This window comes from Aedes albopictus, chromosome 1 (genome assembly GCF_035046485.1).
Source record: "Aedes albopictus strain Foshan chromosome 1, AalbF5, whole genome shotgun sequence".
NCBI classification, from domain to species: Eukaryota; Metazoa; Arthropoda; class Insecta; order Diptera; family Culicidae; genus Aedes; species Aedes albopictus.
The window spans coordinates 200,460,960-200,488,501 of record NC_085136.1 but is presented as its reverse complement, the minus strand read 5'-3'; the positions used below and the strand labels follow the sequence as shown (position 1 = coordinate 200,488,501).

The following is a 27,542-nucleotide window of genomic DNA, read 5'->3' as shown; positions in this document are numbered from 1 at the left end:
AGACTACTAAAAAATTGGCGAAGGAACTCCCAAGAAAACATTTCAGAGGATTTGCCAATGAAATTAAAGCCAAATAAATTCGTAATGGAATTGACGGAGAAATTTCCATAGTTATTGCCGATAAAAAATTCAAAAGATGCGTGAAAGGTGTTTAGTATCAATTTCTAAACATATTTCCAAATAAATTCTTAAAGAAATTGCCGAAGGGTATCTATATTACCGAAGAAATTTGCCAAATCCAAAGGAATTACTGAGAGATTTGCGAAAGAAGTCTTAATTGAAATAAATTGCAAAATAATTTCCAAAATACAAACTCCATGTATTATACGCAATCAAGGTATCAAGTTTCCAAACCTCACATCAGTAGAACGGTTTGGATTTTCAAAAAAAAAGCTGTTAAAAAGCTTTGAAATATAGCACGTATAAATTTCCGTTCTATTTTTTAACTGCAACGCAGTATATCATTATACTAAGAAATTGAGGGTGGATCGGTATTTCCTTTTACAAAAATAGCAAAATAACCTAGAAGCCACAGAACCTGGCACCCCCTAGGCACCCCCTAGGAAAAAATCCTAGATACGCCAATGCGGTCCGTTGATTGTTCGTCCAAGAGAAACTGCAGCAAATGCAATAAGCGTCACCATTCCTTCCTACACGAGGAAGGAAGGAAACCTGAAAGCAGTGTGAATCCCAGCAAACAGTCCACCCCGAGTAAAGGAGAGAATGAACGTGTCTCCTTGCCGGTAACACCACAGGCTACCGGTGATGAGTCTGCTAAGTCCGCTTCGTCGTCGTCCGTTATTGAGTCGTCCGTCGTTTCGCTAAATGTGTCTCTTCCGAGTGTCTTGCTTCTTACTGCAGTGGTTCATCTAATGGACAGGAATGGTCGACCCGTTCGTTGTCGTGTGTTCCTTGATTGCGGCGCCCAGGCCAATCTCATTACTACCGCCATGTACGAAAGGCTTGGTCTGGAAGGATTTCCTGTCGTAATAAACATTGTTGGTGTCAGCAATTCTCGAACGAAGTCTAGTTGCGCTGTTACGGTGAATCTCGATTCTCTCTATAACGACTTCCATGCATCCTTGCAATGCTTGGTAACTCCGAAGATTACGAATGTGCTTCCCACCAGACCTGTGGATCCCTCTCGGTGGAACATTCCGTCTGGACTTCAGTTGGCGGATCCCCGATTCCACATACCTGCCGAGGTCGATTTGCTAATCGGTGCCGGTCAATTCTTCAGTCTACTTCGGACTGGACATTTCGTTCTTGGCGAAGGACTCCCGGAGCTCCGTGAAACCGAGTTGGGTTGGGTAGTTGCCGGTGAGATTCGTGATGAGTCCGCAGCGTATGTCAACTCACATCAGGTCAATTCTGTTACCATCGAGTCCCTCAATGAGATGATTAAACGTTTCTGGGAGATTGAAGAGGTCTCCAGTGTTTCACAGCGTACCGTTGAGGAAGAGGAGTGTGAAGAAAAGTTTCAAAAATCCCACCGTCGTGATCCGTCTGGAAGATATGTCGTGAATCTCCCATTCAAAGAAAACCTCCCGCAACTCGGTGACAATCGTTCCTTGGCGCTTCGTCGTTTCTACTTTCTAGAAAGACGCCTCCTTCGTGACCCAGAGCTCCATGCCCAATACACCACATTCATTGAGGAGTATGAACCTCTGAGGCACTGCCGATCCATCCGCGAGTCTGACGATCCACCAGGTATGTTGAAATATTACATGCCACACCATGCCATTCTTCGGCCATCGAGCTCCAGCACTAAGCTGAGAGTTGTGTTCGATGCGTCGGCCAAGCTTCCCTCGAACACATCTCTGAATGAGGTTTTGCAAGTCGGCGCAGTCGTCCAGAGCGATCTAGAGTCAATCATTCTACGTTTTCGTAAACATACTTACGTTTTCACTGCTGACATTGCCAAAATGTTTAGGCAGATTTTCGTTGATCCATCGCAAACAGCTTTTCTCAGGATTTTCTGGCGATCAAGGCCTTCTGAAGCTCTCAGAGTCCTTGAGTTGCCTTTCTTGCGACCAGAACCCTGCTGCAACTGTGTGTTGATGAAGGTGATGAGTTTCCGCTAGCAGCAGGTATAATCCGCGATGATTGCTATGTTGATGATATTTTGTCAGGGACCGATAGCATCATCAAGGCTGTCGAATGTCGTCAACAAATACAGGGCTTGTTGCAAAAGGGTGGCTTCCCGGTACACAAGTGGTGTGCCAATGATCAGAGAATCCTCGAGGGTGTTCCAGAGTCTGATCGTGAAACTCTTGTCCAATTGAATGAAATCTCCGCCAACGAAGTAATAAAAACACTCGGTCTTCTGTGGAGCCCGGCCGGCGACGAATTTCTGTTCACGATCAACACAGATCTTTCCGATACGTCTCCTGTTACCAAACGGATCATGTTCTCTGAAATCGCCAAACTTTTCGACCCGCTCGGTCTCGTGTCGCCGGTGATCGTTCTCGCAAAACATCTGATGCAGAAGACCTGGGCTCTGAAAATTGGCTGGGACTCTCCACTCGGAGGAGAAATTCTCAATTCTTGGTCACAATTCCGTACCTCTTTGAACGAAGTCAAGGACATTCGCATCCCAAGGCATGTGATGGCTCCGCAGTATGAGTATGTTGAATTACACGGATTTGCTGATGCATCTGGCATCGCGTATGGAGCCTGTCTCTATGTTCGTTGTGTTCAATCAAATGGTTCGATCTCCGTGAAGTTGCTTCGCAGCAAATTCAAAATAGCTCCCCTTCAAGAACTAACAATCCCTCGTAAAGAGCTTTGTGCTGCTTTACTGCTCTCGAAGCTGGTTCAGAAAACCATGCCGGCCATGCAAGTGGAGTTTTCTTCGTTGTTTCTATGGTCGGACAGTCAAATTGTCCTTGCATGGCTGCGGAAGCCTCCGGCAATGTTGCAACCGTTTGTACGCAACCGTATTGTGGAAATAACCGTTGAAAATGGCCATAAGCAATGGAACTACGTTCGTTTGCAAGAAAATCCTGCTGATGTAGTTTCACGGGGACAGCTACCAGGAGCTCTGAAGTCAAACTCTTTATGGTGGAACGGTCCTGAGTTTTTGCGATCCCATTCGTTCGATCAACCAGATGCGGAAGATGTTCCTGAAGAGCACCTTCCAGATTTTAAGTCCGCTTCCGTGGTAATGTTGCCGGTAATGAACTCCGATGATCTACCCTTGTTCAAACGGTTCAGCTCATTTCGCAAGTTGCAACGTGTACTCGCATACGTGCAACGTTTCATAAGTAACTGTCGAACTAGGAATGCTGAAGACCGTATTAGAAATCGTTTTCCCTTAGCAGGAGCTAAGGACAGCACTTCACACAATTGTGAAGGTTGTCCAACAAGAAGTTCTGATGGATGAGATCAAAAGAGTCGAATGTGGCGAGCCTTGTCGAAGAATTGGTGTGCTAGGACCATTTCTTCAAGACGGAGTTCTGCGTGTAGGTGGACGGATCCAGAATTCTTCTGTTCCGCTGAGTACAAAGCATCAGTACATTTTGCCTAATCACCCTTTGACTGACCTCCTTATTCGAGCACACCACGAAGAGCACCTCCATATCGGACCGTCTGGTCTGTTGTCCGCCCTTCGCCAACGATTCTGGTTGCTTGGCTCTCGCTCAGCGGTACGAAAGATTACGCGAGGATGTGTTCGTTGTTTTCGGGTTAAACCAAAAGGGGTTGCTCAGTACATGGGTAACTTGCCTGCTGGTCGCGTAAACCCTGCCGCTCTCTTTGAATTGACCGGGGTCGATTACGCAGGGCCGTTTGTTATTAGGCATGGAACTCGTAAGCCCGCACACGTTAAGGCATACATTGCAGTTTTTGTATGCCTGGTGACCAAATCAATTCACCTAGAGCTCGTGTCGGACATGACGTCTGCTGCCTTTATAGCCGCTCTGCAGAGATTCGTTAGCCAAAGAGGATTGGTCAGAGAGCTGCACTCGGATAATGGCAGTAATTTTCGAGGTGCCAGGACGGAGCTTCATGAGCTTTTCGTCCTGTTTAAGAATAATGCTACGGTGAATGAGATCGAAGCATTCTGTCAGACGAAGGAAATAACCTGGAGCTTCATTCCTCCGGAAGCTCCTGAATTTGGAGGCTTGTGGGAAGCCTCTGTGAAGAGTACTAAGTACCACCTCAAGCGGATACTTAAGAAAACTAAGTTGACGTTTGAGGAATTCTACACCCTCCTCACTCAAGTGGAAGCAATCCTTAATTCAAGGCCGTTGTTTTCTCTTTCCGATGATCCCACTGAGAGCGAGGTAATAACCCCTGCTCATTTCCTTATCGGAAGGCCAATGACTGCCGTTCCTGAGCCTTCCTACGAAGGGTTGAGCAAAAATCGTTTGTCTAGGTGGCAACATCTGCAGCAGATGAGAGAGGATTTCTGGAAGTCATGGACTCATGACTACCTTGTCAGTTTGCAGCCGAGGGGTAAAAATCAGATCCGTCTTCCGAACATTCGCACAGGTTCAGTCGTCTTGCTAGAGGAGAAAAGTTTGCCTCCACAGCAGTGGAAACTGGGAAGAATAGTCCACTCGTACCCCGGAGAAGACGGCCTAATCAGGGTCGTTGACGTAAAGGTGGGAGATACAGTGTACCGACGATCAATAACGAAAATTTCCATTTTACCCATAGATGACAATAAGCCATATGTTGCTAGCAAGGACTCCGCTAGCAGCCCTGGAGCATACGCCGGGGAGGATGTTCGCAACAGCGAATAATAATGGGTATCCCTAACGCCGATGAGGCACCGTCCGTGCAGAATGACAGCAGCTATCAATGTTCCCTTTTCCTCTCCCATCCTTGTTTTTTTTCTCTCTTACTAACCCGAGCCAGCCGCGGTAACGGCTTTCCATCCACTAACACTAGCACGTAAGAATTTGAATTTCAAACAGCCAGCCAATCACGAATTGCTTTATTAAAATTTGTACATCTTGTCTTTTTTATTGCGTCTTAATTTTCAAACTGGCTAACCTATAAAAATCAACCCAAACCATGTATCAGGATCAGTCGTGAATAAATTTTTACTAAGTGAACACCGATCGTAAAGTTATTTTCCGGAAGAAAAGTGCCCAGTTTTGAAGCAGAATGTTCCTGTTGTGTGCCTCGTTCCTGATCCTGCTTCAACAGATGCCGTTTTGCTGGATTGATCGCTGTCGTGTCGCCGCAGCTCAATTTCCACGCAGGAGTTAAGTTATTCAGAAATTAAATTACCGAATCTGAGCAAGCGACACCGACGAGCAGATTGTCTAGCAAAATTGCGCTTTTGTTCCGTCGCGAATCGTTGGCAGTGGGCCAACGAGGATTATCCTGGTTCGAGCGTAGTTGGCAGTGTGCCAACTGCTTTCTCCGTCTCTTGCTGGCAGTGGGCCAGCAAGAAATCAATCCGCCGTCATCCAACACGTTGGCAGTGGCCAACAGTCAGTGTATTTACATTTTATTTATATCATTGAAAAACGGATGTTTTGCTCACCTTTCAGATATTTCACATATTTTCACATATTTTAAAATATTCTACAATAGTAAAAAATTGGGTAGTTGAATACACTGATATATGTTGCCCTTTACCCTTTACATAGAGAAAAATTTGTAGTTTGAGAGCAGGAATGTTGCCAATTGACAAGTTAAGAGATAAATTTTTGAAAAAAAAAAATCGCTTCTGGTGGGATTTGAGCCTACAACTCCGTATTCGCTAGACCGGCGCTTTAACCAACTAAGCCACAGAACAGGTAATAATTCTGCGGTATGGAAAGCCAAACTGAACCTGAGCCCATACCACGAACAATCCTTTTTTCACGAACCATCTCTCTTCTATTAGTTTACAACCATAAAATCCGTTAAGGATAAAACCAAACATCTCCTCTGAAAAGCACATGTCCGAAAACCGAACGGATTAATTCACGCTACTTCCGATGAAGATGTAAAATAAACACAAACAAGCAGGGATTCTGTCCGACGACCAGACCAAACTCGCCGACTGCCAATTCAGCTTTCTGAATGAGGCACCAACCCAACAGCGGCACTTTCCCGATAAAAATAGAGGGGGTGTGAGTAAGTGCTTCACAGCAAGAGTCGAGAGGCAAAACATGTGCTAATGTAAGCACCGCTGAATTCAAAAGTGCAAAAAGCGCCAACCAGTCAGCTACCCGGCGTTCGGCCGAGGGGGTTCAAAACAAGCTGAAACCTCATCCCAAATGGCTGTTTTTCATTTTAAAGTCTAATCAAGCTGCCTGTTTTCCATTTCTCTGCCTATAACGTGGGGTGGTTTACTGACTGAATTGTAACCCCCGTGATCACCGGTCGTGTTTTCCATTTTTTTTCCGGTGTAAGAGCCAGAACCAAGACAACAATGTGCAATAGCAGCGGGTTCGATGTTCAGAGGTTCTCGGCGTTTTTCTTATGGCCGGATGCTAGACATTCCCTTTCAAAACTTTGATAGTTTGCAAATTTTATGCCAAAACCCTTAAATTTTGAAAATACAGAAAACATTCTTGAATCGTCGAAATACGCCACCCTTAGTTGCGGGTTTATTGTTTGGGATAAGTGAGCCTTCACCGCCTCTAGGAATTCCTTAGAATTCTAGTGACATTCTTACATTCAAAACTAATTGTGCAAGCTAGGATTTTCAAAATGTAAGTTTAAATCGGCATATCGAACATAGGTAATAGGTATCTTGCGATATCCTAAACAACTACCAAACTGATTAGCAGTTGCTGAGTATTGGTGTTCTGTGAAACGTGATTCGATAACCTCTACTACAGCTAAATTTCGAACCTCGCTTCTAATGTAGGTAGACCCGCGAGGAGAGGCTGATGGCATCCAGGCGAGATTATAGTAATGTTCATGTTAATGCTGTAGCATGCATTTTTCGATTATTCCGCCACGACAGCTTCGAGTAGAGCTACGCTGTTTCGCTATCTGGGAAGCATCGGGTTGGGATAGAGGGTCATGCAAAACACAGCTTATTTTTTCCCCGCTCACTCGCAAACTGTGGTGCCAGTCATAATAATCCTTGTGGAAACGGGCTGAATACTGCCACCAAAATAACACAAATCCAGCTCAATGAGCGATAAAAGCGTTATACTTTGCGGTTCTAATGATTATTGCCACCTAGTAACTGGGAGTTACTCGCCCAGCAGCGCGAAGCACGAAGAGTAGTTACTTGGCTCGTAACCAGGTTTTTGCTTTCTTGTTTTCTACACTTATCCACCACGAAAGACTAATTGTACAGTTGTGAGTTTGCATGGAAATCAGTATTTTTAGTGCAATAGGGCGAATCGGGGCCAATGATGAAAATGCGTTATCCTCAAATTTGTCCTTTGTGTTTAATTGTTGGTATTTGGACTATATTTAAACCATGTAAATTTTTTGATTTACTTAGGCTAACCAAGCCAATGGAATTTTATGGCCCAGACGCAGGAGCGCATCGGCAATAACCAGCCAACTGGCGCTATTGAACGCCATCCCTTACATTCAGAGTCACTACAGCACAGTAGCGAATCCCCCTTCTTGTACGCTGGAGCGCTATCTGGATGGTTTTTGTAACCGACTGGATAGCGTCTACGGTCGACCTCGCCTTCTGGAAGCCAGACTGGTTGCTTGAAAGACCATTTACACCCTCGGTGTGCCTCAATATTCTAAATATTGAGGATGATCTTTTCGAGCACCTTCCCTGCCGTGTCGATCAAGCATATTGGTCTTTATGCCGACGGTCTCCGGGTGGTTTCCCAGTCTTTAACAATAGAACCAGGATCTACCTCTTTCAAACTTCTGGGAAAACTCCCTCGTCCAGGCATTTATGCATAGCTGATCTGAACATCTCAGAAGCCTCTGCAAAAGCTGCTTTCAAGACCAGATTCGGAACTCCGTCTGGACCAGGGGCTTTACCTATGCTAAGGGTCTTTGCTATCTCCGAAATTTTCACATCGGTAACCTTCTTATCGCCAGCCCCAGCACCCGGCTGTCCTGCAAAAGGAGATCATGGACTAGGATCTTGATGCGGTAAAAGCCCCTCGATGATCCCCTCCACAAACCGAACAGTTCCGACTAAAGGTAATCATGTTACCGACATTAGCCAGGTCGACATCTAGTATGGCCAGTGCCTCTAGCAGGATCAGACTCCGCTGGTACGTGAAACGGCTTCCCCATTACACGGTCCAGGCATTGAAGTCACCCGCTATTACCACCGGCCTTCACCCTGTCAGCATGGTCGTCATACAGCCCAGCATCTGCTCGATCTACCAGCGCGGAGAAAACCTGTGAAGCCCTCTTAGAGCTCTGAAACCACCTGAAATGCTTTGCAACGTTTCTGAAACCATCTGAAACCCCCTCTGGAACATACCAGCCTGTGCCTGTGAAGCTACCTCAACCCCTCTGAACTCACTGAATCCTGTCATGAAACACACCAGATAGAAGTACCTTAACATATCCGGTAATCCCTCTTAAGCACCTAATACACCTTGAAGCAAGTCAGAAACCCCCTGAATTTTTTTTCTGAAGTTCACCTGAAAGCCTATGAAGCCCCTAGAGCCTCCGGAAACCCTTTTGAAACCCCCTCAGCCCCCATTGAAAAGCGTCTCTGAAATGCCTGAGACTGAACTGAAAGCATTTGAAGCACCCTAAAACTCCGGAGAGCCCCTTTGAAACTCCCTGAAACTCCTCGTGAACCTTAACTGATAGTCTGTGAAGCCCCCTGAAGCTCCTCAGAAACTCACTGACAGTGGTGGGCACGCTTGTCGTTCGCCGTTAACACACTTCAGATAAGCATTTGCTTCTACTTTCACAACTTAAAAGTTCACTATCAATGTTCTTCAATTTGCGAGTGAAGTATACCTTCCTTTTGAGGCGGAAAAAGTTCAATTTGAGCGTATAGTTTTTAGAACAATTGATGAGCAAACGCAACGGTTAACGGTTTTCCTTCTAAACCATAGGGGGATAATCTGCTCAACAGACACCCTAACAGAAGGTTAGGGTAGTGTAGGTCTAAGGCCGTCTTCTACAACAAAAGTAAAAGCCAGGACTACTCTCTCCTCGTACCCACTAAACCATTCTTATGGTCGCCAAATCCTACGTCTCTCCGGAACCACCAAGAAGGTATTGCTTCAGAGAGGGGCTAGTGCATATCGCACCCTCAAGGTTAGCTGCGTAGCCTAGCAGCAACGAACATCGATGACTCGCTCTGGAGAGTCCATCACGTCCATCCAGCATGTTACTGGCGTTTAGCCAGTTTCCCGAGTGGTCCTCGCCACTCCCTTTGTCCTCGGAAGGCGGGCAAGGTCAACCCCGCCCGCGCCCAACTGCTTTGCAGACAACAAGAACTGATGCCCACGTGCAACCCGATCTGACCTGCTGAAGGCAAGGGTATCACTACCCTTGAGGCCCTATCAGCTGCACCAGAAGGTTGCGGACAGCAGGGTCTCCACCTGCCCCGACCCTTGCCGGGGACCCCTTTCCAACCGTGGGCTCGGATCCAACCCAGTAGACCGACGCCACGACAGCACCGCTACCGGGACTTCCTCTCCGTGGCCACTTAATCGCTGTAAGGGTCGATCTCGACTGCAGGGCACCGGTATGACGTGTTCCGCCGTTTCCTCTAAACCATTGCACAATGGGCATTCGGGAGAATCCGCATGCCCGAAACTGTGTAGATACTGTCGGAAGCAACCATGACCTGTAAGGACCTGTGTCAGGTGGAATGTAACTTCCCCATGGCGGGTACTTTAACCTCAACACCTCGTCGTACATGACATTCCATAACACCGGACCCAGGATGGAACCTTGCGGGACTCCTGAGGTTATGTGAAAGCACTTCCGACCCACCTCCGTGTCGTAGACTAGTACACGATTCTGAAAGTAACTTCCGAGAATCTTGTACAGGTACTCCGGTATCCCCAGACGCAAGAGCGCATCGGCAATAGCAGACCAGCTGGCGCTATTAAATGCATTCCTTACATCCAGAGTCACTACCGCGCAAAAGCGAATTCCCCTCCTCTGAGGCTCGAGTGCTTTCTCGGCGGTTTTTGTAACCGGCAAGATAGCGTCTACGGTGGACCTCCCCTTCCGGAAGCTGTACTGGTTGCTCGAAAGACCATTTTCGCCCTCGGTGAACCTCAACATTCTCAACATTCAACGGTTAACGGTTAACGAGAACTATCCTATATATTGCGTTCGCCTCTCAATAACTCTTAAACCAAAAGTTCAAATTGAACTTTTTCCACCTCAATAGAAACACTTCACTTGCAAATTGGAAAACATTCATAGTGAACTTGTTAGCGACCTTTGTGGAAATAGAAGCAAATGTTCGTCTAAAATGCGTTAACGGTTAACGGCAAGCGTGCCCACCACTGCCCACTGAAAGATCCTGAAACATCTTAAAATATTTTGAAAGCACTCGGAAATCTCTCCGCCATCCTCGCTGGGGCTCAAGCCTGTGAAACCCCCTATAATCCTCAGAAACCTATCTAAATCTCATCCCCTTAAAAAGCCCTCAAACGGATTGAAACGTCTTGAAATGATTCTGAAACCCGTCCTGGAACTCACCTGAAAGCTTGTGAAGCTTGAGAAGCCCTCTAAAACTCTCTGAAACGCCTTCAAACACATGGAAACGCTTCTGTAACCCCATAAAACTCCTCCTTAAACTTACCTGCCACTGATGTCCCCTGAACGCCTCTGAAACACACATGAAACCCCCAGAAAACCTTCTCGACAAGCACTCAAAACCCATCTGAAATATTCTTTTTCTGGATATAAAAGGTCATCTAAACTGTTCTTGAGTTTAGATCCTCAAGTCTATAGGTGGAACAGTAACTTCTTTCATTATACAAAGCTATGATTTGTGTTTCATCATAAGTCTTCTGAAAGTTTAAAAGACAGTATCAGATCAGTCGGGATATCCTGCGTCATCCAGACTGTTGTTGAGTTTAGATCCTAAAGTCTACAGGTGTAACAGTAACTTCTTTCATTATACAAAGCTACGTTTTGTAGTCTATCATGTCCAGTAAGTCTTATGAAAGTTTAAAAGACAGTATCAGATCAATCGGGATACCCTACGTCATCGAGCCTGTTCTTGAGTTTAGATCCTAAAGTCTACGGGTATAACAGTAACTTCTTTCATTATACCAAACTACAATTTGTAATCTTTCATGTCCAGTAAGTCTTCTGAAAGTTCAAAAGACTCAAAACCCATCTGAAATATTCTTTTTCTGGATATTAAAGGTCATCTAAACTGTTCTTGAGTTTAGATCCTCATGTCTACGGGTGTAACAGTATCTTTTTTCACTACACAGTGCTATGTATTGTGTTCCATCATATTCAGTATATCTTCTGAAAGTTCAAAAGGCAGTATCAGATCAGTCGGGATATCCTAGATCATCCAGACTGTTCTTGAATTTAGCTCCTTAAATGTACGGGTGTAATAGAAACTTCTTTCATTACACTAAGCTACGATTTATATTCAGTCATGTTCAGTAAGTCTTTTGAAATCATTCCCTGTTGTGCATTTGGACGAGTCGGACGTGTGCTCCGTATCTCACCACGCGATAGCCTTTAAACAAGTAGAGTTTTTTCCCCCGCAATTGCGGAAGGTTTTTTATATCGTGCGTTCTCCTGCTTGTGCGAAGTGTAGTGTCGCAAGGTGGTATCCAGCGCAACGCGGAAGCGAGGTGCTTGCATCATCGTACATCAAGGTCAAGGAATAATCGCATCCAAAAGTCATCATTATCGCCATCATCAGCCCCTCCGTCAACAAAGAGGACGGCGGCGACGGGTGCGAAGGCAGACGCGACGGACAGCTTTACCATCTGCCTGCCTGATAAATATCTACCTGCTCCGGTCAGATAAGTATCACTCTTTCGATACACTCTTTTGTCTGCCCAATTTGTTTTGATCGCTTTTGTCTATTGTATCCCCAGTCCACATTCGACCACGTGCTTTTTTTGACATCCATTACAGTGGTTCCCAAACTACTGTATACGGGTAAGGGTGTACAAACTGTAAATAACAGAACATTTTTTTTTTGTTTTTTTTTATTAGCTATTTTTTTTTCAATACCGTTTTTTTTTGCATCCTACAGGGTGCGCTAAAATAATCATAAGAATTGAATTCGTATATTATTAGTACAAGTTTTTTTTTTTTTGCTTTAATTTTTTTTTATATATTATTAACATTGTTTGGTTTACAAACCAAACAGTTGTCGTCCTAAGGAAGAAAGTGCACTGTAAATACTTTAAGGTTTTTTCTCTTCCTCTTTGCACTTTTGAGTTATTTTTCATAAGTTTGTTTCCACATGGAAGATTCGATTGGAGGCGAAACGCCTCCTAATGATATCATTGCTCGTACGCGGTTTTATCAGCCATCTTCGCCTGGACCTTGGGTTGTCTATTTCCGGCGCAAATGCAAACCATTGAATATGCTTTCGATTTCTCGAGAGCTGACGCGTAAGTATCCTGGGACCGTTGTTCACCAAGTGAAAGCATCCAAGCTGCGTGTTACCGCACCTAGCTACAAAGCAGCAAATGAAATTGCTCAACACGAAGCGTTTACTGTTGAATACGCGGTCTATGTGCCAGCACGAGAAGTGGAGGTGGAGGGGAAGATCCTCGACGAAATGCTGACATGTGAGGACATCAAGACCGGCTTTGGTCGATTCAAAAATAGGTCAATTCCTGATGTGGCTATCCTAGACTGTAAACGCTTATCTAAGGTTTCCATGGAAGGAAATAAAAAGGTGTACTCGCCTTCAGCGTTTTTTCGAGTGACTTTTCCAGGTTCCGTCCTCCCGGAATTTGTTGTAATTGATGGTGGTTTTTACCCAGTGCATCTTTTTAGGCCGAAGGTTTTTAATTGTACCAAATGCAAGCAGTTTGGTCACAGTGATAGCTTTTGCGACAACAAGCCCCGTTGTGGCAAATGCAACCAAGCTCATTTGGAGGACTCTTGCACACAGGAAGCGGAAAAATGTAGCTACTGTGACGGAGATCCACACGACTTGCAAGTTTGCCCGGCTTACAAAAGACGCATTCGAAATGAGAGTCGCTCTATCATAAAGCGCTCCAAACAGACATATGCGGAGATGGTGAAATCTTTCAAAACACCAGATTCCGTGTCTGAATCAGCTGTCCCAGTTGAAAATCCCTATCAGGAGTTGTCTTCCGATGATCAGGACGATGGCGAAACTGATGAGGGTGGATCTCTTTCGGAGGTACACGCACCTGGAAAAAGGAAGTCATCATCTTCCCCGGGATTGCGCAGAAAGGTCTTTTTAAAGTCTTCCCTCAAAAGTTTGCCTAATGTTAAAGGAGACGGGGTAAACTTAAAAACTCCAAAGAATCAGGTTCCTCTAGCTTCAGATCCATGTTGTAGCAAGAACCTGTCACCCCCGTCTCCGCCTGTTAAATACACTTCAAAGAGAAATAATCGACAAGGTAGCAAGAAAAAAGCTACCAAAGTTCCTCGCAGTTCAAGCAAGCCTCCTAGACCCAAGCGAGGACTGTTTACTTTTAGGGTTCTCGTGGATCGCTTATATAATGCCCTCAGCCTTCCAGAAACATTTAGAGGCATTATTGATATGTTTATACCTACAGTAGAAGAATATCTTCGGAATCTGACACAATCATGGCCCCTCCTTGCTGCGATCATATCTTTCGATGGATAATTCATCAAGTGAGGTACAAGATATGATCACTGTGCTACAGTGGAACTGTCATAGTCTAAAACCTAAATTAGACCTGTTTAAGTTTTTGATTCACAACTCTGATTGTGATATATTTGCCCTTTGTGAAACATGGCTTTCTTCTGAAGATGAACTCAACTTCCACGATTTTAACATTATACGCCAGGATAGAGATGACCATTATGGGGGAGTTCTTTTGGGGATCAAAAAGACTTACTCATTTTATAGAATTCCAATCGCGACTCATCCTGGCGTAGAAATCGTCGCTTGCCAAATAAACGTAAAGGGTAAAGAACTTTGCGTAGCTTCCGTTTACATTCCTCCAAGAATTTCAATTAACCGCCGTCATCTTTGGAATGCGGTTTCTGCACTATCACATCCAGTTTTAATTCTGGGTGATATGAACGCGCATGGTACAGGGTGGGGCGAACCATATGACGATAATAGAGCGGCCATTTTCTATGATTTGTGCGACGATTTCAATTTAAACATTTTAAATACAGGTGAAGTGACACGTATTGCATCTGACGGCAAAGAAAGTCGTCTCGACCTATCACTGGGGTCAAGTTCACTATCATTCGATTGCTTGTGGAAGGTAATCGAGGATCCTCATGGTAGTGATCACTTACCCATTATAACCACCATAAAGCGTAATAGTGAAAGGTCAGACCATCCAATTCAGGTTCCTTTTGACCTCACAAGGAATATCGATTGGCAAAAGTATGCAGAAGCGGTATCTTTTGGCATCGAATCATTCAATCCCCTCCCACCTTTGGATGAGTATCGATTCCTGTCTGAACTGATATATAAGAGTGCATTAGAATCACAAAAACGACGTGTTCCAAGTGCAACCTTCAAAAGAAGACCAGCCACACTAGGCTGGGATGATGATTGCACCCAGTTGTATCTTAAAAAATCTGATGCTTTCAAAACTTTTCGTAGGCACGGTACCTCAGATCTTTATCAAGAGTACGCAAAGCTCGAAAGACAGCTGAGAAACCTGCTGAAAGAGAAGAAGCGTAGTTATTGGCGACACTTCATTGAGGGTCTCTCAAGAGAAACTTCAATGACAACGCTTTGGAGAGTGGCTCGCAACATGCGAAACCGCTCTTCTTCTAATGAGAGTGACGAATACTCCAACCGTTGGATATTCAGCTTCGCGAAAAAGGTCTGCCCAGACTCAGTCCCAGCACAACCGATTTCTTGGGAAACATCCCCAAGAGACGGTTCTCTGGACAGACCCTTCACTATGCTGGAACTTTCTATGGCTCTTCTTTCATCAAACAATTCCGCTCCGGGAAGCGATATGATCAAGTTCAATCTTCTAAAGAATCTCCCAGATATCGCGAAAAGACGATTACTGGACCTGTTCAACTCATTCATGGAGAACAACATCGTTCCGCATGAATGGAGACAGGTCAAAGTAATAGCTATTCAAAAGCCTGGTAAACCAGCGTCTGATCATAATTCATACCGCCCAATTGCTATGTTATCATGTTTAAGGAAATTGTTGGAAAAAATGATCCTATCACGACTCGATCATTGGGTCGAATCGAATAACTTGCTTTCAAATACACAGTTCGGGTTTCGCAAGGGCAAAGGAACAAACGATTGTCTAGCGTTGCTTTCAACAGATATTCAACTGGCCTTTGCGGAAAAGGAGCAACTGGCTTCAGTTTTCTTGGATATTAAGGGCGCCTTTGATTCAGTTTCCATAGGAATATTGTCAGAAAAACTGCGCAATAGTGGACTTCCAGGAATTTTGAATAATTTCTTGTATAATTTGTTGTCAGAAAAACATATGAGTTTCAATCTCGGACAACTGACAACTTCCAGAATTAGTTACATGGGCCTACCCCAAGGCTCATGTTTAAGTCCCTTGCTTTATAATTTTTACGTGAAAGACATTGATAGTTGCTTGGAAGGACAATGCACGCTAAGACAACTTGCAGATGATGCTGTGGTTTCTCTAAAAGGCCCACATGCAGAAATGTTGCAAAGACCATTGCAAAATTCTCTAAATAATCTGTCAATCTGGGCAAGAGATTTAGGGATCGAGTTTGCTCCGCAAAAAACTCAATTGGTTGTGTTTTCTAGAAAGCGGAACCCAGCCCAACTGAAACTCAATCTTTTGGGAATAGAAATCGACCAGTCTTTGACTTCGAAATACCTTGGGGTCTGGTTTGATTCAAAAGGCACTTGGGGTACCCAAATCAAGTATTTGATGCAAAAATGTCAACAAAGGATCAATTTTCTACGCACAATTACCGGAACATGGTGGGGTGCTCACCCGGAAGACCTCATAAAACTTTACAAAACGACTATTCTCTCTGTTATTGAGTATGGCTCTTTCTGCTTCCACTCAGCAGCAAACTGCCACCTAATAAAGTTGGAACGAATTCAATACCGTTGTTTGCGTATTGCTCTCGGCTGTATGCACTCAACGCATAATGCGAGCCTTGAGGTCCTGGCAGGGGTGAAACCTCTCCAGAACCGATTCTGGGAGCTCTCGCTAAGGTTACTTATCAAGTGTGGAGTGAGCAACACACTTGTCATTGAAAACTTCGAAGAAATGCTCAGTCTGAACACTCAATCAAAATTCATGAGAATCTATCTGTTCTACATGTCATCTGACATAAGCCTACCAAGTTATAATCCTCCCCGTGTACACTTCACTAATGACAGTACCTCTGTTAAATACGATCTGTCCATGAAACAAGCTATTCTTGGAATACCAGATCTACTTCGATGTATATCTATTCCTCGCATTTTTAACGAAAAGTACCAAAATGTCAATTCCTGTAAGAGATTCTTCACTGATGGGTCTCGCATAAATGGATCCACTGGTTTCGGTGTCTTCAATGAAAATTTCACCGCCTTCCGCAAACTTCAGGAACCTTGTTCGGTTTATGTTGCTGAGCTGGCAGCAATCAATTTCGCTTTGGGGATGATTTCAAACATGCCCGTAGACCATTTCTTTATCTTCTCGGATAGCCTTAGTTCGATTGAGGCACTCCGGTCGATGAAACCTGTAAAACATCCATCTTACTTTCTTACAAAAATAAGGGAGCAGATGGGTGCACTGGTCGAAAGATCATACAAGATTACCTTTGTATGGGTCCCCTCACATTGCTCAATTTATGGCAATGAGAAGGCGGACTCTCTCGCAAAGGTGGGCGCACAGGAAGGTGAGATCTATGATAGAAGAATTTCACATGAAGAATTTTTCCATTTTGTTCGCCAGAGTTCTCTTCAAAGTTGGCAAAATGATTGGCGAGATGGCCAGCTGGGACGGTGGTTACATTCCATTATTCCTAATGTTTCTTTGCGAGTGTGGTGGTATGGTCTGGATGTAAGTCGCAATTTCATTCGCGTGATGTCAAGACTTATGTCCAACCATTACTCGCTAGACGCGCATTTACACAGGATTAACCTCGCGTTGAGCAATGTTTGTACTAAGTGTGGTTCCGGTTATGATGACATCGACCACGTAGTTTGGCAATGCCCGGATAATGACGCCTCCAGAGCGCTACTTTTGGATACCCTTGAGGCCCGAGGTAGACAACCCTTTGTTCTTGTGAGAGATGTGTTTGGGACCCGCGATGTCACATACATGGGATGTATTTTCGACTTTCTTCGCTCTGCTGGTATAAAAGTTTAATTTGCTTGTGTTTTCTTCTCCAGTTTTTTTTTCTCTGTTTTGTCCTCTTTGTGTTACCAAGCTGCTCCTGGCCATCCGGAAGACCAAGTCCCACAACAAGTTGGTACCAACACCACAAGGCACCGAATACGCCAGCAAGATGCGATTCACCCCCGGATGAGCAGCAGTGAAACCTTTGGCCCAATCCTTACCCTGTCCATCCCTCAAAATGTGACCTTCTAACCTCGAGCTGCCACGAGTACCCTGGCTTCCACCCATTACTAACAGATATCATTAAAAAGTTATTACTCTGTATAATGTATACTATTAAGTACAAAGAAAGATCCTCGGCTCCGTAAAGCGTTATACGCGATTGAGCCCCAAATAAACGAACTAGATAAAAAAAAAAGTCTTTTGAAAGTTCAATAGCCAGTATCAGATCTTTTGGGATATACGAGATCATCCGAATCGTTCTTGAGATTACATCCTAAGGTCTACGGGTATAACGGCAACTTTTTTCATTATACAAAGCTACGATATGTTATCTATCATACCATCTACCATATCAGACCTATGGTCTCCGGAGTAGTTTGGTTGATCTGAAATATCTCAAAACTATCTTTGAATGACTCATGAAATGCCTGGGTAATTACAGATTACAGTTTGATACGTAATGTTACAGTTTATAGTGAGAATAACTACTCAAACTGTCGAGAGCTAAACTTCAGGAAAGTTTGTACGACCCTTAATGTCCCAAAGGTTCATAATAATATATAGTAGACTTCAGATTGGTCTAGTAACCGCGGTTGATTATGCAACGTTACTCAGTATAGCAGATTTGGCTACTGTTACGAGTGTAGACCTGAAGTTCTGAACTCCAGGGTAGTTTGACGGACCTAGAATATCCATATAGTGTCAAGAGCTCCAGATTTTAAGAGCTTCACAGATCCCAGCAGATTATGCAATGTTATTATTTATGACGAAAACACATAAACTTACTCTTGTAGATTTAAAGGACTTCATTATAGGGAAGTTTGGACGACCCTGAATGTCCCAAAGGTTCATAATGTGTAATATCTAGTAGCCTTCAGATTGGTCCAGTAACCGTGCAATTATACCCCGGCATAACCTTAACTTAAAATCTCCTACGAAATTGCGTAAGAAAAAGAAATTGCGTAGAAAAAGAAAATATCTTTAGTAGGTTGCTAACCGGAGTTGGTTACCCGAGCTTCCCTAAGTTTGCTTGTATGCAGGTCGACCTACGTACGTGTTGGAAAAGAAGTTGCTAGGCTATAGGATACTGCCATGCCCTTAATGTGATATATTTTTCCTTCAAGTGCGCGTATCCCCGCCTTTACCAACCAACTACAACCCATCCCATCCAATAATCAAATACTAAAACTTACTCCACATGTGATGTTCGCTTCATTTTCTAGAGAATTAATGACAGGGAGCCCCTCATTTTATGTGAAACATAATTACTAGTCATTTCCACTCCAGCACCGAGCCAAGAAGAACTGAGGTTCAAATTTTCAACAAACCAACTCCCAACACTACCTCCAACAACGAATTCTCATGCTTACGTTTCTATTCCAAGTCTTTAATGTTCTTAAGAACCGTTTAATTTTCACCCCAAACTATGCTTTTCTGAAGAACTGAAAGATGAGCTCAAAATGGGAGCTGGTTATAGTTCGGTAAAACTAAACCAAAAGATAGGAATGCGGAAAATTCCTGCTAGATATCTAAACTGCCGCACCGAGAAAGAGCCCCTGTTGTAGCATTCCAAAAGCTTATCATTCTGTGGTTTTCTGCACTCTCCTTCACATGTCATTCGGAGTAAATCTCAATTAAAAAGCTCTTTAGTTCCCAAGCCGCAGAGAATCCCCCAAAGCAGACCAGTAGTCTCACCAGCAAGGATGTAGCCGGCACCGCACCGCACCGGTGGAAGTTAAATATTTTCAAACCAGTTCAAGAAACCACCACGCCCTGAGGCCAAAAGTGCTTACACACCGATTTTCTGCCCATTCAGCGGAACTTGCATGCTGTCGAGCTAATTTGTTTTATTTTCCATCAGAAAGTGGCATAAATTTCGGGTCGGCAAAGAAAGTTCAATGTCATCCTTGGTTGGAAACCTTGAGCAAAGCCATTTTTAATGATTTACTAAAGAATTAAATCGTTGAAAATATGACATGCCACTGGAACACATTTCAGCATTACGCCGACGAAATAGGCAAAGTTTGCTCGTTTTTTGACTGCAAGCGACTAATAAAATCTGTTGCATAATTATGTCTAACCGCACCGCACCTTCCTTCCGTCGCAGTGATACAGATTTCGGTTTCCGTCGTCTACGCTCGGATTCAGGAAAAGCAATATTCGAGCAATTGCTTTTTAACGACTCCCAGCTCGGTTTCGTTTGGGTCGTCTGCTTGTGCTCGCCGTGAAGCCTATCGACAGACAATCTCTAAGCCTTTCTGTAATATGGTTTTGATAGTTTTTGCTTGTTCTTTTTTTACGGGTTTCGTTGCTTCCGATACCTATCGGAAGTAAAACGGTTCGATGCTGCTTTCGTAAAATTATTGTTTTATCGGAGGTTCCGGTATGGGATGGGAGGATTATGATGAAGCCCTTGAGTTGAAACAAATCCGGGTCCAATGGGAAAGAGGAAAACTCCAACCGGGTTGCCATTATTGACCGATGAAATATATGCCGGCATATTTTTATTGTGCAGACGATGTGCTTATAGGATTATTGCGTAAGACTGAGATGATTGTTTCTTGAGCCTCTTCTAGTAATATTATTATGACTTCTTCACGTAGTGCTTCTCTATAGACTATTTGAATGAAACAAAAGAGTGAGCCTACAATACAAATGGTGAACAATATTCTAACTATGATATATTCACATTGGGCTTGAACAATATTGATTTACCTATCTCTATTTCTCCTCAACTTTTTGTCAGTGCTCATTTTTTTTGGGAGTAAATTGTATAACTACATACATACAGTATTTCTAAGTAATTTACCCCACACGTATTTAACGTTTGACCATTCGTATTTTCCAATAGTCGTCAGCTCTTCAAGAGCCTTTTTACTTCATCTAGCGTCGAGACTTTCACAGCTTGTCCATCGTTACTCATGCTCAATTTGTTCGTTGACGCACTAGCGTTCTATATGTACTACAGAATTTCGATGTGTTCTTTTGCGGTAACAGCCATGCACGCTGATTTTTTTCCGCATGCCGTTAATACTTTGGCTGAAATATAAACGACTCATAAGAAAGTGATCATTCGTCATAAATATTTCCAAAAGTCCCAGTGAAGAAACAGGGGTGTAAGCAGTAATAAATAACAAAAGTTCCATAAACAAATAGAAAAGTGCATAAATAAATCAAAAGTTTCCATAAATAATTGATTTTTGAGCAATTAAAAATGTCAAAAATGCAATGAATAATTCATCTGTTGCAATAAAAAAAGCCAATTTTCCCACCAAAAAACTTCGAATTTTCCATAAATAAATCCGATTTTTCCATAATAAATTAGAAAATTCACAATAAAAAAATATCGAAAAAGCAATAAATAATTCAAAAAGTGCAATAACAAAAAAATAAATTATCAATAAATGTCAAAAAACGAGCAATAAACGTAAATGCATTTTGAGCCAAAAATTACATAGACCATGTGGCGAAGCCGCATAGAGGATTGAGGAACTGAGGCGACAGAAGGCCGCCGAAGTTTCCGATATCCGATGCACCGCAACTGCATCGATTCGGTTCTAGGCAAACCACAGATTCAAGAATTTGCCCGGTATAATGCAAACATAGATGTTATCCCTTTTTTTAGGTCCGACGAGCGATAGCGAGTTCGGACAGCAAGCAATTGCTCGGTAAATTGCAATCATAGTTACGCAAGCTTTTCAGTCGATTCAGTCATATAAGTGCGATTCAGCATTTCACTGCCTCATACTTTTCTGCATTTGTTTTTCATGGGTAATTTCGTCATTTTTTATTGCATTTTTTGAATTTTTTATTGCTTTTTCGATATTTTTTTATTGTGAATTTTCTAATTTATTATGGAAAAATCGGATTTATTTATGGAAAATTCGAAGTTTTTTGGTGGGAAAATTGGCTTTTTTTATTGCAACAGTTGATTTATTCATTGCATTTTCGACGTTTTTAATTGCTCAAAAATCAATTATTTATGGAAACTTTTGATTTATTTATGCATTTTTCTATTTCTTTATGGAACTTTTGTTATTTATTACTGCTTACACCCCTGTTTCTTCACTGGGACTTTTCGAATTATTTATGGGAAATTTTGTATTTATTATGGAACGTTTAATTGTCTGCCTTAATACTTTTGTGAAATTTCCGCATATCATTTTGTTCCTTTGCTGCTTTGACATTCTCCTCATATCTACTGCTTCTCATTCCTCCGATGAATTCTTCTATTTTTATCTATTCTCTGCCTCGCGCTTCCTTGTACCGCTATCTACTCTTCCTATCAGGCACTAACGTCAGGTCGTGACTGACAACTTGCAGTTATCAGATCACCATTTTCTCTGTATGTACTTCAAGCACGAATGGGGAAACCGTTAAAAATACGGAAAGACGCTTGTCCGCCCACGTACACACACTCAACAATGTTGTCTGGAGCAGAGATGCCAGATATACAGATTTTTCTGTATTATACAGATTTTTGACCTTCTATATAGACAAGATACAGAGTACAGACAAATACAGATTTTTAAAATGAAGATACAGATTTCTCCAGAAACCATAGAATTTGGAGTTATCTATATATATAAAAATGAGTTTGAAGTTCTTTTGAGGCAACAAAACTCAAGAACGGGTGGACCGATCAGCATGACTCTTGCACGGTTCGATTCGTATTCGTGGTGGCTGTGTTTATATGTACAAAAAGTTACGAAAATCATTCAAAAAAGTATGAAAATAGTGTAAATACTGGTTTTTGATGAACCGGGAACAAATTCAAAGTGATCAAAATTAAGTCAATCTACACTGAACGAAAACCCCCGCCGTAAAATCAAAACAATTTGAATGATGAGAAGCCTAAACAGGATGATTTTCATCACTTTTAAAGAAGCCAATAAATGAGTGACATTCATTCCTTTCCCGATTTGTTTTAGTATTGGTTCTGTTTTTATTATTTAGCATTTTTTCTCGAATTAATGGAAATAAAATAAATTAAATGCAACAATTTTGAAGCAAGTTTTCCAATTTATTGGCATTTTAATCTCGATTTTAATATAATCACATTCCGATGTGATGGGGGCTGCGGTTCAGGAAGCAAATATCCTGTAAAAATATCAACTATTTAACTCGATTTAACCATTCATGTTGGAACAGTTACAAAGATCAAAGAAATAATGTAAAATAATTCATCCTTACCATTCGTGATGTGTAAATGAGATCATTAGCAGGTGCTTGAAATTCTTAAAAATATCCCCGGCTGGACACCAACGAACTCTTTAAACACCATCTCCACCATGCTTTTTCAACTAATGATGGATGCCGAACAAAAACTGAATGATTTTCAGTATGAGGCGTAGTGGAAAATGTTTTCAGATGGTTTTGTAGTGATAGTCATTCACAACAAACCCTAAGCGGAAAATCATTTTTTGCTTGTGCCAGATCTAGTTCTATAACAAAATGATTTTCATTCAGTAGAGCGCAGTAAAATCATTCTGCTGTGTAATCATTCAAAACTCCGATTCTACGGATCTGAATCGCAGTGAATGAAGAATCATTCTTTCCACGGCGGGTGTTTTCGTTCAGTGTAGAGTGCGTTGCTGGGATGACCTCAACAGTTGTCAAACCACCACAGCTTGGCAATACAAAGTTTGCCGGGACAGCTAGTTTTCAATAAATTCAATAAAAACTTCATAAATTGCTGCTTAAACTTAACCCATATCCGCCCAGCGTCCTATTTATAGGACAGATGCCCCGAACGCCCAGCGTCCTATAAATAGGACAGTCCTTTGGATGTGAATATCTCCAGAATTATGCAACATTTTAGAATATTTTCTTCAGAGAAGATGTTCTCCATACCCATACTTTTCTCATAGTGGACAATATAGTATGTGACTAGTTCACCAGGTGGCGTAAACGATGCTGCAAAGAATGCATATTGTCAAGATCTGTGAGCATCATTTCCAATGCGAAAAAAAAGTTATTTCCCTGGAATCTTGACAATGGTTAATAATTTACAGTTCGTTTCTTCGGCAGAGCTGTTAATTACACATTCCTTAGGATGTGGAGGAGGTAGCGAAGATATTTAAATTCAAGATGGCGTCTTAGGTTCCAAGATGGCGGTCAAAACTCCAGAATATATGCTTTTTAACGACAATGCTGCTTCGGATACTATGCAATATGGGTATCTATCGATCGGGCTTCACAAGTAGAACTCAAAAATGAATATCCGACGCCATTTTGAAATCAAATATGGCGGACCATATCCAATATGGCGGCCATGAAATGGCAGTTTGATCTATAATACCATGCAATATGGGTATCTATCGATCGGGCTTGATGAGTAGAAGTCAAAAATCGATATTTCACGCCATTTTGAAATCCAAGATGGCGGACCATATCCAAGATGGCGGCCACGGAATGGTAGTTTGAGCTACGATATTATGCAATATGGGTATCTATCGATCGGGCTTCATGAGTAGAAGTCAAAAATGAATATCCGACGCCATTTTTAAAACTCAAGATGGCGGACCATATCCAAGTTAGTGGCCACGGAATTGTAGTTTGAGCTATAATACCATACAATATGCGTATCTAAAGGGTAGATGGTAGGGTAGCGGGTAGGATAAAAGGTGGAGCAGACGGTCGGGTGGAGGGTTTGGGTGAATGATAGAGTAGAGGGAGTGGAGTAGAAGATTAGGGTAGAGGATAGTGTTGATGATAGGGAGAAGGGTAGAATAGAGAGTAGGTTTGAGGGTAGGAAAAATGTTAGGGTAGAGAGTAGGGTAGACGGTACGATTAAGCACAATATAGACTAGAGGATACGGTACAGGATATGGCAGTGGTTATAGTAGAGGATAGTTTAGAGGGTAGGGCAGATGGTAGGGTTGAAGGTTATGATAGAGCGTAGGATAGAGGGTTGGAATAGAGGACAAAGAAGACAGTGAGGTAGAGGCTAGAGAATAGGGTGAAAAATTGAGATGAGATTAGATGAGCTGAGGTTCTTTTTTGAGATACCTTCAGGAATTCTTTCCAGGATTTCTTCAGGCATTCCTTTCGAGAATCTTCTCAGGCTTATTCCCGAGATTCCTTCAGATATTGATTCCGAGATTGCTGTATGGATTGCTCCAGAGTTCTCTTCAGGGATTTTTGCAGGCGTTGTTTTGGAAAATCCTGAAAGGATTCTGTTAGTTATTCTTTTCTGCATTCTTTCAGGGATTTGTGCTGGAATTCCTTCAAAGATTCCTTCTATGATTCCTGCTGTTATTCCTGCCGAAAAAAAATGAAAAAATATATGTTTCTTCCGAGATTGTTTTCAGGCAACCCTAGACCATAGAGACATCTTCTATGGTTCTTGCAGAAATGTCTGCTCAGCTTCTGGCCGGCATTCCTGTCGTGATCTTTCTTAGGAATACATCAGGTATTCTTTACGGGATTCCTTCAGGAATAACTTCAGGGATTTCTGCCAGAATTGCTTTAGAAAATCCTGAAAGGATTCTTTCAGAAATTTTACCCAGCATTCTTTCACGGATTTCTTCTGGAATTACTTCACAGATTCATTTTAGTATACTTTCAAAGTGTTCTGTCGAAACATATTCAGAGAATCCTAATGGAATTCTTTCTATGAGCCGGGATCCTCGCTCGGGATTTATACAGCAATTCCTCCCGGGATTTCTCCTGTGATTATTTCAGGGATTCCTACCAAGCTTTCAGTTGAGATTTCCTCAGAACTCTACCAGATATGACTCTCAGAATTCCTTCTGTATATCATCCCGGGATTCATTCGTGGATTTCACATTATCTTTTCGATGTAACTTTGATAGTGCCCAGAATAACACCATAAAATTCACATATTGTTCAAGAATAAACAATCATGGAGTAGTACAAACATAAGTGGAGAAGCCATGTAGAATATATCTGAAGTTTTATATCATAACATGGAATGATGATGAACCTGGGCGTGTTAGTAGAATATCTGTAAATACGAGACACCGAAGACGAATATATAGTTGAGGTCGAAATACGTATCTGTCAAATCCATTTAAAGACAAATTAAATGGAACATTACTTAACACGATTTTCTTTTTAAAATATAAAAAACTTCTGAAAAGTTTACGTATGATGAGTACGTAAAGAGTGTTTGTGGGGTGCTGAAGGAAACACTCAATTACTTTATTAGAAATAATTTTCTGTGTAAAATCTAACTTTCAAAGTATTTTAACGTTTGCTTATGCCATACATAGTGAGCTCTCTTTATTTGATTTATTAAAAAAAATGAGACATAATGAACACTGCAGTCGAAACTACATGAAATTACAAGAACCATGCATTGCATACTTTTAGGTGTTTATCGGGTTATATTTCTGCCCCAATTTGTAAGTCCTTTTTCTATTCTTTTTGAGTGGTTATCATCTCTCTCGCTTGTTTAGAGCTGCATTTTATCTATACGGATCAGAATATAACGATAGCGTAGAAGTTGTGCTGAAGTAGAACTCAAGAAAATTATCAGATATTGAGGACCTACAATGAAGAATTTTTTTGGAACTACACCATAGACTTCAATTTTTTTCATCAAATCATGCTTATTTTATTGGAACTTGACCTTTTATAACAAATTTATTTGAAGATTTAAATTGTGGGACACCTTGGGCGTTAACGGATTAAAAGAATTTATGAAAATCTGTACGTTTCTACACATGTTTAAGAAAAATAAATACCTACCAGTAAAAATTAAAAACCGTCAAAAAGCAGTTCATTTTTTTTAGTTTTTATTGAAATCTAGAATTCTCGGTGTCTGCTGTAGCCTCAAATTATGGCGATACAGAAAAATCTGTATTGATACAGATTTTTGATAAAATGATCTAGCATCTCTGGTCTGGAGTGATATCTGTACCGTAGATCCGTCTAACACTTCTTATGCTACGTAGCTCGTAAAATTCTTCGTGCTCTGCTACAACTATCGCTATGGACATCATGCCCTCAAGCACACATGCCGTGTCTCTTTGTACTGAGCGATATGCACTGGCTACCCTTAAGCAGTGGCAACAGTGAGTACTCTCAAATTACTCTGGACACCGCAACTGTCGCAAGCTGCCTAGGCTTATGCTTATTCGAACCGAGCCGAATCGAAAAGCTATTTGACAATGCCATAATCACCATACTTGACCTTTTGCAGGTCGCTACCGAAGTTCAGATTGTAGTCGATCGTGACTCCCACTTGCTCAGTGAGCACTTGGTGCTGATCGTGCACCCGCACATGGTGAGTACTGCCCGTTGCTCAGACTTGCGGTTGCTCACAATCACTGCCATCACTATTGTGTTGTGCGTTTCAGCTCTATTGACCTCAACCAGTCCTGCAATATGAAGATCTAAGAAGTTGAACGCGTTTTCCACGTCTAGCTTGACAATCGCGCAGTAGCAGATTCCTATCTCGGTCACTCATCATCTCGGTGCTGGTCACTGAATTGATAGCATCCACCGTTGCTGGTCCTTCCCGGAAGCCAAACTGGTTATCCGAGAGCTTAAAGTCATCTGACATCTAAATATAGACATGACAGAATCCGCCCAAACAGCTTCCTAGCGGTGCCTTGTTAAACACTTCGCTAGTGTGTTTTTCACTTGTTACCGGGGCAACCAGGATTTGGCTGCGAAGCTCTCTTTTTTCGTGAAAACTACGTGACACCGACTAGCTGTACAGATCGTCGCTAATTTAGCCTCATTCGCCACCAAATTCATGTTGTGGAAGAGATGCAAACTGCTGCACCGTGATATCTGTACTGTTGTGGGGTCTTACAGTGATTTGGGCCTATGTGACATGCACTATTGTCGGCTGTCGTGTTTTCCCCGATAACCTGAGCATTTAGGCCTAGGCCCAACTGTCGGATGTCCCCACATCCGACACATATTAGGCATTTTGGTACCGAGTTTCACTCCCTGGCTATGTGATCCTCTTCTCCGCACATCCTGCAGAGTTTGCTCTTATCGGGCCTTTACATATTC

At 42.4% G+C, this 27,542-nt stretch overlaps 2 protein-coding genes across 2 annotated transcripts in view; both read left to right on the top strand.

Moving 5' to 3' along the window:
- The window catches only part of LOC109432158 (calexcitin-1), a 173,219-nt gene that overhangs the window by 19,189 nt on the left and 126,488 nt on the right, over positions 1-27,542 (top strand). The gene's annotated exons all lie outside the window — the stretch shown is intronic.
- Positions 585-26,884, top strand: LOC134290639 (uncharacterized). The gene is made up of 4 exons (XM_062857818.1): positions 585-1,710; positions 2,133-3,175; positions 26,719-26,802; positions 26,876-26,884. The coding sequence occupies exons 1-4, from the start codon at positions 585-587 to the stop codon at positions 26,882-26,884; spliced, it is 2,262 nt and encodes a 753-aa protein (XP_062713802.1).

Bases quoted from the DNA above. Each gene is read 5' to 3' on its own strand.
- LOC134290639 (XM_062857818.1), top strand. From the start codon at position 585: ATGCGGTCCGTTGATTGTTCGTCCAAGAGAAACTGCAGCAAATGCAAT. The intron at 1,711-2,132 runs GTATGTTGAAAT...ATATTTTGTCAG, and splicing joins CGAGTCTGACGATCCACCAG to GGACCGATAGCATCATCAAG. The intron at 3,176-26,718 runs GTAATGAACTCC...GACCTTTTGCAG, and splicing joins CTTCCGTGGTAATGTTGCCG to GTCGCTACCGAAGTTCAGAT.